Source organism: Haliotis rubra, unplaced genomic scaffold (genome assembly GCF_003918875.1).
Source record: "Haliotis rubra isolate DU_JTF1 unplaced genomic scaffold, ASM391887v1 Scf1385, whole genome shotgun sequence".
Classification (NCBI taxonomy): domain Eukaryota; kingdom Metazoa; phylum Mollusca; class Gastropoda; order Lepetellida; family Haliotidae; genus Haliotis; species Haliotis rubra.
Window position 1 is genome coordinate 19,744 of NW_025765320.1, and position 11,931 is coordinate 31,674.

Below are 11,931 nucleotides of genomic sequence, written 5' to 3' on the forward strand. Positions count from 1 at the left end.
TTTGATAATGTTTGATATTTCAGATTCAATACTCATATATAATCATTCATACCACCTCGACCTAATATGGCATAATGAGTAATCACGATGTGCCATTCCCTAATCATAATGATTACTCGTAAAATATCGAAAAACTTAGAAAAAATTCCATAGTAGAAACACTTCTAAGAAACAAACAATACTGTGACCCACCTGGCAGGCACACAAGGTGACAGCGTTCATGAAACGCACGGGAAGTGCATGTCGGGGACCGTCTCAAAATATCAAGTGTCAGTATCACTGCTGGTCGAGGACTCTAGCGGAATTACAACAGGTGCAACTCGGCTGACGTTAACGCCGTCCCGCTGACGGTATTCGTCCTCGATTTTGAGAACCCGGTCTTCAACCTTTTGCCACACTTCTGGGGTAATTCTCGCAAAAAAAAAAGCATACACAAGCTCTTAAACGTCTGAAAGCTTGAATATGGTATAATTACGAGCAATAATATTCTTACAGTTACCCCAGATTGAGCTCACAGTGCCGCACTGGTTTACACAGAACTATGTGGCCTTGTTTTGCAGCTAGTTCGTCAGTGATGTACTGGATTGGCTTTTTGTGCTGCCGGATTTTTTAGGTATTCTTCAAATGTTCTGAGATAAGCTGATCGCATGGAGAAGATTGAGTACTTTTCTCTAAACACAGCTCTGTCATCTCCCCAGTACCTGAACCCCATTTCTACCAGAGCTACAATGTTGTTTTCGAGACTTTTATTGTATCTTTGATCGCATCTTTGAATCTTTATGGTAGCACACGTGGATTTTGCGTTCATACAGTTATATAAACTGCACGGCGTATGATACCCTTATCAAAGCTATCCAGTTTGTGTTTCCTACCTGGTTTTGATTTTGACACGACCCCTGAGGTAACTGATTTGTTTCCAACTTTGTACTCCTGACTATATGTCAAATAAAGGGCTTTACACATTCTACAGTAAACCCTGTCATAGCTGACGAGAGGTTTCCCCCTTTGTTTCTCCAGTATGAAATACAGGTATAAATATGAAATTAATTGTTCTGCAGAGATATCAAGTCGCATGTTGCCAGTTCAGTGCTCATACACGAAGTGAAACTTCTATGGGTGAACACGACTATCTATGCGATTTGAATTAAGACGTTTTTACGAAATTATTTTGAATACAACTACTACAAGAGTTCCATCTTTTTCACATATAGATGTAAAAAAAACACTTTTTCCAATCAAATATGTAATTTAATTAGTTGAGGCTATATGAATAATTATAGTCTGCATTTAAAAAAAACAGTTTGTACTTTGTACAAATATTGTTAAAACGTCAATTTCCTCCTGTGAAGTCACCCCTCAATGCATTTTTTCATCTAAGCGTAAAATATCCAACTAGGTAGAGTCGTACATGTATCATATATGTGCTTTTATCTTGTGTCAAATTCATCATATTGATATTGAAGACAAAAAGCATTTTCCAAGCCTTTCTGGCATTACCTGAGCTTCACGCTAATGTCGGGGCGACTGGATCACACGGAAAGGCTTCCTCGTCTTGGCTTAAATACGTCTTTAATATATTTGCATCGACATACCAGTGAGGTTCCAGTGGAATCCCGGAACATCCGTAGGTGGTGGAACAAACTTTGCCTGCTTCGAATGACCATTAGACATTTGAAAAGTGATTAGACTGTCGTTTCTTTTCTTCAGCCAACCTTAAGTTGACACCAAATGATGAACTGAATTTCTGTTCACTGCGAGTTAAACCCACACTCCCTAATTATGTCTGTCCTCACAATACTGAATATATCCAAATTCGTGGAATATAGTGAGATAAGAGTGATACTTTTACTCTGTGAAACTTTACTCTCTTGAAGTATGCATCGCAGCGGGAGACATTGTGACTTGGCTTTTCAAATTCGGGCGACATTGAGAGACTTGGCTTCTCAAATTCGGGGTACATTGAGACTTGGCTTCTCAAATTCGGGGGGGCATTGAGACTTGGCTTCTCACATTCAGGGGGGGACATTGAGACTTGGCTTCTCAAATTCGGGGTACATTGAGATTTGGCTTCTCAAATTCGGGGGACATTGAGACTTGGCTTCTCAAATTCGGGGGATATTGAGACTTGATTCACAAATTTAGAAGACATTGAGACTTGGCTTCTCCAATTCGGGAGACATTGAGACTTGATTCACAAATTTAGGAGACATTGAGACTTGACTTCTCCAATAGACCGATCCAATCCCGGCCGATAAGCCCCGCCCACTTCGTTTTTGACGTTAGGGGGGACAACCACGGACTAATCACAATGGCGTCACCGCCGGCGAAACGTACGTGATTGCGAATGTTGTTGATGAATTCGGTTTGTTGTACTTTGGTATCCGTCGTTTGTGAATGATATGTAAAAAGGAAAATTTACGTAGTTTATTTTCAATATATTTTAGTTGACAGGTTGTATAATTGGCGAGTGAAAATGTAGTTATATCTACATGCCCGATGAAAAATGGTCTCAGCCAGCTGCTGAGATTGGGAAGCGTATTTTCTACCAAATAATCTATCCGGCAATCACGTTCGTCAGATATTGTAGGAAAGGTAACTGAATTATGTTGTTTCTGTTCTTTTTCTCAAAAATTCCCATCGTAATATTATAAAAACTGTGAACACAACCGAATGTTGAAGTTGCAGATCGGTTTTTGGCATCTATATTAAAAAAGATTGTTAAAACTGCAGCGTGCCACCTTTATTTATTTATCCGTTCTTTTTACTTAAATTAGAAGTTTGTGAAAACATGGGTTTCTACCTTTCAAAGAACAACGCAGGAGGAAAACAGTATCCCGTCTACTACTTCGTCCCACCTTTGTTTGTCTGTACATACTATCTGGAAAACGTTACTGGACCTGTTAACAATACTGTACGTTTCCATGGATGTATCTTGATATACCCAGAAGCAAATATTCAGCAACTAATCTGCAGCTATTCTCAGTAAAATTTCCCTCTTCAAAATCTGTACACCATCCTAAAATGACACACTGAATATACGAAATCCATTTTTTAATAATCCTTTCAAATGTATTTTTTTCTATGTGTACTGGTTGTGGAACTTAATCTACAAACCTCCACTATAAAGGACTTCATGAACTGCCTGCATTTATCTACAGGTATGTCACACCACCATAAACACAAAGAATCCAAGATACAGTCTGCACCTGTACACTGACACATCTTCCATAAATAGGAAACGTGATGCAAAATCTTTGAACAGAGGATCCACAGTTATCCGAACAATTAACTAGCATTGAAATAGAATGTTACACAACATATAAATATACTGCTTTTTTCTTCAGATATATTTAACTGCTAACTACTAATGTAAATAAGAGGCAAAGAATATATTCAAACTTTAAAGCTTTTTTATCAATAAAAATTACATATTGACATTATTTGCTTCTTAAACAATGATAATCTTTTGTTTTATTATTAGATCTGAGACCATATCCCATAGGGACATAACACTAATTCTGATCTATTTCCTTTTCTAGAGATACTTACTAGTGTCATCAAAATTATATTAAAGTTGCTTTAAAATTTGGTAAAAGTCATAACAAAGTTTAGGAAAACATACATGAAAATGTCCTGATGCTTTCACCTCCTGCAATTACACCAGTGTGCAATTTAATATGAATTTAAGCTTTTATTTTCCAAATAAGCATCAACAAACCTTGAACAATTTTTCCAAAACCAACATCTTAATAAAGCACTACTTTGGCTCAGTCTTCAAATATTGGTAACCTCCTCAAAAGCTGATGATTTCTAAGAAGTATTACATGAAATCGGGGTTGAATATTATATATGTTTCAATATCCATTCCAGTTACATGAACAGTCAACAAATCTGTAAGTTATTCTGTTCCAAGACTGAATAAGGCTTGGGTGTGACCAAAACGTAGCCTTTGGGTTTTTTCAAATTCTCTGGATGTTGAAATAACTTTATTATGAGTGATGATACTATAGTACTGTCGGAAATGCTAGAAAAATGCTTTTTGACTTTTATTTAAAATTCAGTGGTATTACGGTTACTTAAATAACAAATATCACTTCAAGAAACATCTACCTAATGTAGACCGAAGGAATAAATTTTGAGACATGCTCTAAAATGTGATTTTACTGATGAAAATACCAAAACCCTAGAAAAATAAGGGGTAGTGGGATGTTATTTGATACAAACATTAACTGCCTGTGTTACGTCATCAGCATGCACGGTATCGACAGGTGAAATTAACACCTGAGCACACGCTCGGGGGAGGGGTCATCTCAACAGATGTTTTCTTCAAAATGTTGAATATGTGTACGTATAGTATACGTATCGGTTATGTAAGGGATCCTTTGTGTATGTGTATTTGTTTTGAAATAAACATACGAATTACTGTACATTGGAAAGAATCCTATCACTTGTGTTATCTTATCGATTGATTGTAGAAATGTGCAACGTTTTAATAAATGTTTTGCATGTCAACAGTATATTTCATTTACAAAATATGGATATAATTCGGTCAGTTTAATCTAGTTGTGAACATTGGCCAAAGATTTAACGAAGTCACTGGTGTAACTTCTTTAGAATATATATACTGAACCGCAAAAGAAACGCAAGTTGATTTAGAAATGCCAATATTTCTGAATCTGTGGAACAAACAATCTTAACACTACGAAAAACAACAGACAAGTGATTGTTGAAGAAATGAGTCGTGATCTCTGATGAAAACAACACTCAAGTTTACTGTAAAAGCATATGTTATCACTCCACCCTCACACACCAAAAATGTCACGAAACAGTGTGTCAATCAGTAGCGCGTGTGATCTCCATTGGCTGCAATGCAGGCAGCTCAACTACTTCCCATCGAGTCAACAAGTGTCTGAATGAAGACTTGGGGAATTTGATTCCATTCCCTGACCAATCTGGCTTCCAAATCTCTAAGGTTTTGAGGTTGAGCAGGTGTCTGTATCCGTCTATCAATTTCATCCCACACATGCTCGATTGGTGCCATATCCGGGGACAGAGAGGGCCAGGGCAGTACAGCAATGTTGTTCCCTCTGAGGAAGTCCATAGAGACCCGTGCAGTGTGACGACGAGCCTTGTCCTGCTGGAACGTCTGGAGCTGAGGTTGGGCCTGGAATAGCGGTACAACGTGGTGTTGAAAGACCTGGTCTCTGTAGACTACAGCAGTCACACGTTGACGAAACACGTGTAAACGTGTTCTGTGGCGGTAGCTGAAGCTACCCCGTACCATGAGTCTTCCACCTCCCCAGCCGTGAGCAGTTGGCTTAACGTTCATTACGTCGTCTCCATACACGTAATCGGTCATCGGCGTGGGACAAGTTGAATCTGGACTCCTCAGAAAACAACACTTGTTGTTATTGTTGACATCGCAAACGCTGGTGTTGTCGCGCCCACTGTAAACGATTTTGGTGGTGACCTTGCGTCAGAATTGGTCCGACGTAAGGACGGCGACATCTGATCCCTGCTGCCCTCAGACGGCGACGAACAGTGTCTGCAGAGATGTGACGTTGTGGCCCTTGAATGGTTGCAGCTGTCTGTGTTGCTCGTTGCTGTCGGTTAGGCAGATGAGTAGCCCGGATGTGACGCTCACGCGCTGGCGTTGTTACCCTGGGACGTCCTGAACGTGGTCGGTCTGGAACATTACCGGTTTGACGATACCTTGCGGATAGTCTTGTGATTGTTGTCACGTGACATCTGAAGTGCCTGGCTACTTTAGTTGGTGTGGATCCGGTCTGCAACATTCCAACGGCGATTCATCGTTGCTGTTCAGTTAGACGTGGCATGTTTTCTCCGCGTTGTTACAGTCAAGTTTGTGTTCTATGGTGTTTTTTTTGAATGACCTGCCTTATAAAGCTTCAAACTGGAGTGAAATGCACGTATTTTTGTGTGAAACACAAAAACTTCATGCAAAAAACACGAAAAACATGAATATGATTGCGTTTTGGCGATATGGTCAAGAATCAGCGGCAACAACGGCAAAAGAATCTTCGAATGCTTAGTTCTATAATGGTATACTTTGTTGTCCTAAAAGAAATGCATTTGGAACGTATGTTTTGAAAATAGTAACTTGCGTTTCTTTTGCGGTTCAGTATATATATTTCTTCTCGCAAAGTTTGTAGACAACCCGTCTAAGCACTCCCTTGTCAAAGTTGTCAAGGATGGTTTTACGTCCCGGTTTTGCATTTGAGACGGTCCCTCTCTTGTCTGATTTGTTTACAATATTGTAAACTTGTTGGTAAGACATGCCAACAGCTCTACAAGTTCTGTAATAAACCCTTTCTAAACTAATGAAAGGTTTACCTCTGTCTTTTTTAAAGCAGAAAAAACCTATAAACCTTTGCAACAATCGATTGCAAATCGTTGGCCACAGTGGACGCTGTGATAAAGATGTGCATGCATGACGGGAAACGTATTTATCAAGAATTAACATTTATATTAATATTTCTTCAATAAAGAAACGATAATTAAGTAAAGTAACACAAACATTCAACATTTATTTGTTTAGGAAAAACGTTAATTCATATTTTTACACCACCTGTATTATTAGCATAAATGTAAAGACTATTTCAGATTTCTGCTGTTGAACTCTGAAAAAAATCTTAAGTTGCTGTTTTGGTACCAAATTCTCTCCTGTAAACTGCCCTTTAAATGCATGGGAATGTTAAATCGGTTGAAATAAAAATTAGGTAGACAATAGACGAGTTGATATATTGACAACATAGTACATTTATCACCTTTATAAAGATATTAAGGCTAAAAAGCATTTTTCTAGCATTTCCGACAGTACTTTAGTGATCACTCTCTGAATAATCTCATTAGTAAACATATTATTTAAAGACCAAATATTTCTTAAAACAAACTAGCTATCTTAGTACCAAGTGATCGTTCAGCCATGATATGTATATAGTGTTTGTTTGCCTAGTTCTGCCTTAAATTCACATGAATCTGATATGTGAGTCAATTAAGTCATTATTTATAATTGATTGGATTATTATCTATTTTATTACCTTTCCACGTTTCCTGAAGGAGGCAAGATTCTAAAAACATACCTTGCTATCATTTCCAGTGAAGTATAATTAAAATGACAGAACTATGTTATTACTCCTAAAATGTACCAATGTACTCCCCACCCCCCACCCCACCCCAACCCCAACCCCAACCCCAACCCTACATGTAAAATAATTATGCTGTGACAAAAAATCAAACCAAATAATGTTCTCATAGTTAGGAAATAAACTTATATTTCACTCCGTCCGATATTCCAGAAAGTCACTATTCTTCTCACATACTTTTCGTCTCCGATCCACATGGAGTAAGCTAAATCAATTCAAAGTCCCATCTCTTTTATAGACATTTTGAAATATTTAAGACATGGTTTTATAGACACTCATTTGAATTAGTTTTGATGTTTGGATATTGCGTGATAGGCAACCGCTTTAGATACTGTACTGTACATAGGCCTTCAGATTGTGCTTTTGAAACTTTAAAACATCCTAAAATGTGTGACAAATTTAAGAATATCTAATCGCGAATGCAACCATATCCACCACATTGTTCTTAATGTAACAAGTTTTGCTATTTCGGTCGACCCTAACCGAAATCAGCTCGCTGTCAGATTTGTCATTTCAGGTTTTTGGTATACCAACTCAATGCCCAGTAGTGACTAAAAACGAGAAGCAAAAACAATTTTGTAGTTACAAGAATTGTCCGTGTTTATAACACTTGCAAAATCCTAAACTGCTATTTGTTGTCATCTATTGGTAATGCTTTTGCACATGTGCGAAAGTGTGTAAATTCGTGTAAATTCGCACCTTCGAGCAGACGTAGGTTTCGTGAACGACGGTGCCGACATTTAACTGCTCGTTAGGCCTATCGCATTCCTTGATCCGCCTCAATTTTTTTGTCTTGATCGTAATGGTTTTGTTAAAGGTACACATCAAATCACAGCAATATGTAATAGATATAGCGAGTGTAAATGGCATAATTCGAAGCACATCGCTTCGGAGGCATCGTTTGACCCCGGAAATAAGTCTGACAAATGCACACAGCGCGCCCTGCTGATTGGCCAAAATTGACGCATGCGCCAGTTTTGATTGACAGACTGGATCGGTCTATTCGGGGGACATAAAGACTTGGCTTCTCAAATACCATCCAAGCCGGAATCGAACCTTAGTCAGACGAACAACGCCTATCTCACTGCAGTTGTAGAATAGATAAATGACAACAATAATCAATAATCTTCTTACACAACGGACACATTTATTTACAGCAGACAAAGATTCTCTACCATACAAAACACTGTACACTGCACAGAACATAAATATCATGAATATTATCTGCTTGCAAGCAATAAAACTATTGTAAAAGTAGCCATGAGGACATTATTATATATACACGTAATGGCGGACGAAAACACAGGAATGGTGACTATTTTCTCTTCAGTCAGTTCCGAGTCGATCCAGTCATGAGCTTCTTCCTCCAGAATGTCAAGCGGAACACTCCAAAGCTTTAACACCACGTGATGAAAATCTCGGATGTTGAACTTTCGGCCTAGAATGAAATATATAAATTTATTTAGGTATAATTTTACATATATTTAATATTTTATATTCATATATATCACATAATATACATTTTTAAATCTCTTTAGATCTTGTTTAAAGTATGAAAGCTTGGCATGTACCAAACCAGTCACATCTAAACTAAACCCCATTCCGTCACGTCTAGACACATACCGAGACTTGTTTCTGCTTCCTGTCTCAGTTTCTTTATTTTGATCTCCCCGACCTTGTAGGAACAAGACTGGCCCGGCCACGTGATATACCGATCAACCTCGGACTGGATCTGATTGTCTGGAAAGTCGCTGTAATTGGTCAGGAAGCGGATTGCACGATCACGTGACCAGCTGTGGAAGAAACACTGTTCCTTTAACTGCCACAAACGAAGCGGGTTAGCTAGTGCTAGGTCATGCAACACTGAGGCTATAATTATATGTTTCTGACAGATCGTCTCATTAGCCCCAGTGAGTGAGTGAGTGGGTGAGTTGAGTTTTACGCCGTTTCTAGCAATATCACGGCGGGGGACACCAGAAATGGGCTTCACACATTGTACCCATGTGGGACATCGAACCCGGGTCTTCGGCGTGACGAACGAATGCTTTAACCACTTGCATGGCTACCCCACAGTCCATATGATGCACGAGCAGCAAGACGGATGAAGTAAATGATGTAGGGGTCTTTACAGGCAGCAGAGGTACTGTGAACCCCCATGTCATCTTCTTCAGCTGTTTGATTATACGGACAAAGCCCATTGTAATGTCTACTCCATGACGAGGTACACCAAAGACCTTCGGATATTCTCTATTATTGACGTAAATGTCCTGAGCGCGCACGAGTCAGTGAATCGTCCGTAAAATATACACATTTTCAATTGCATGCCTTTTGCAATTTTACAATGAAAGTGTCACTATGGAATCGGCCTGAAGGAGACTGACTGACTGACTGAGTTTAGTTATACGCCGCTTTTAGCAATATTCCAGCAATATTAGGCGGGGGACACCAGAAATGGGCTTAACACATTGTGCCCATGTGGGGAATCGAACCCGGGCCTTCGGCGTGACGAGCCAACGCTTTAACCACTAGGCTACCCCACCGACCCGCCTGAAGGAGATGTTTCCTTGGGAGTCACGGTACCCATATCACATTTCCGTTTCTGTTGTCAACTCACCCAAACGCGTGAATGCCAGTATCCACTACAAGACGACAGGCACGGAATATTTCGGAACAATATCTGCCAAAGCTGTAAATAAGAATAAAAACGTTGAACAGAACCTAATTTGCAACCATTACGTCGGAGAATGCAATATACGGCTAAAAGTTACGCCAACAAACAGACAATGAATTATTAAAAATGGTATATAACTCCACTAATATTCTAGCTGAACTCCGCCCGCCTGTAAACAGTTGGAACTATATGACAACACGGACAACGTTTGATCACAGACATTTACAACCAAATCCTTATTAGTAGGTCCCCGAGAGGGACACTAATTTTAGAAAAAGCAAAAATGAGTAGGATATTTCACAAATGTGTTTTCAAATTGAAAGTGTCAGAGGGAGTATGCCTTAGACACATATTCGATGACTTCTTTGAGTGGCATTTTAGAAGCTGGGAAGTACAAAATAGACAAACTTTATGGATAACAACTTCTTTATAATGAGAATGCGACGTTTCGATACAGATTCTTGTACCGTTGTCAAATGTCATTCCTGCTTGACAACGGTACAAAAATCTGTATCGAAACGTCGAAACGTCGCACTCTCATAATAAAGAAGTCGTTATCCATAAAGTTTGTCTATTTTGTACATATTCGTTGATATAATGGATATTTAAAGTAAACAGGTGTTCTGTTCCGTAAGTATAAAGATGGCGGTGTGTAGTAAACAGCCTTGAGTGAAATGCTTCAATTTTCACTGTTCCATTTCAGGGGAGTGAACTCCTATGACCTTATGGCGAGAAGTGAGGTTTTGTTTGGGAAACGATTCCTCGTGATTGTTTCAGAACATATGACACAGATACCCAATATAAATCTATGTTCCATGAAGTGATCGTACCGGCCATTCTCTAAACTGACTCAAGACAGGGCAAAGATCTCTTTGCGGATCTGTTTGCTGAGCATTCATAAATGGCACAGTGCCAGGCGAATAGGAAACCCGAAAAGGAATATGGCTTTCCAAATATAATTACCAAGCGATTCCTAAACAGTGGTATTTTGCAGTGATCGCGTGTCATTTATCTGTAATTCAAAGTTTTCGTTATGGCTTTGGATACTTATGTTTTGAACCTACAGATCATAGGGCGAGTCATAGAGACCCATCTCCTCGCCGAGGTATTCAGCATACAGCGCCCAGCCCTGCAACAAAGAACATGGTCACATTCAGGTCTGAATACGTGGAACTATTAGACAAGCCAGCAGCTTCATTACGTCAGAAGAGTGAGTGAGTGAGTATGATTTTACGCCGCTTTAAGCAATATTCCGGCAATATCACGGCGGGGGATGCCAGAAATGGCTTCACACTGTACACATATTGGGAATCGAAACTGGGTCTTCAGCGTGACGAGCGGACTCTTACGTCAGAAGAGGTTCAGAGTGCCCACAAGACTGATTGTGAGCATGGCTTTTTATCGCCAGTCAGTAATACCACTGCTGTGCCGCGACCGCCTGTCAATAATCCGACCCCGCACAGACAAACCAGAGGTCGATGGCATGAGCAACGATGACGAGCAATCACCTACAAAACCACTCGACTCTCATTAGTCAGGCCTTACAAACATCTCCTCATGGGTACCTATTTTGATCACGGAAACAAGATCTTGGTAAATCGGTTGCTGTTATAACTAACATCAGATGCAGTAGGCGTGCTGGAAGTGATGCCCTGGATCCGTCTCATGCAGCGCCAGCGACAGCTTCATGAACGTCGATCTGCAACGGCAAGTCAAACTATATCAGCAACAGATCATCGCAACTTTGGTCAGTGACAAAGCCTTCTGTGTTGTTTGGTTTACGGATCTGGTGAATATTATGGTGGTGTTTAAACAAAATACCACAGGATGCCGCAATATAATGTTTTGGGCTGTTGGAGGTGGGGGTGTCATGGTTGTTGTTTGTATTTCGGGGCCTTTGCTGTCATTTTTTTGTTTTGTTTTTTGTTTGATTGTTTTTGTTTGTTGTTGGGTTTGTTTTGTTTTGTTTTTGTTCTGTTTTGTTTTTGATTTATTTAATTTTATTTTTTTGGGGGTGTTTGCTTCTTTTTTCTTTTCTTTTTTTTGGGGGGGGTTCTGTGTTGGTGTTGGGGGGAGGCCTTTAAAGCATTCAAT

At 39.5% G+C, this 11,931-nt stretch overlaps 1 protein-coding gene across 1 annotated transcript; it reads right to left on the minus strand.

Annotated features, from left to right (window-relative positions):
* Positions 1 to 8,291: 8,291 nt before the first annotated feature.
* On the minus strand, positions 8,292 to 11,388 carry LOC124268497. Its single transcript, XM_046703477.1, has 5 exons — positions 11,383 to 11,388; positions 10,902 to 10,966; positions 9,781 to 9,852; positions 8,790 to 8,959; positions 8,292 to 8,604 (listed from the first exon to the last, which is right to left on the minus strand). Exons 1-5 carry the CDS (start codon positions 11,386 to 11,388, stop codon positions 8,387 to 8,389), a joined length of 531 nt encoding a protein of 176 aa, XP_046559433.1. The 3' UTR covers positions 8,292 to 8,386.
* Positions 11,389 to 11,931: the final 543 nt, after the last annotated feature.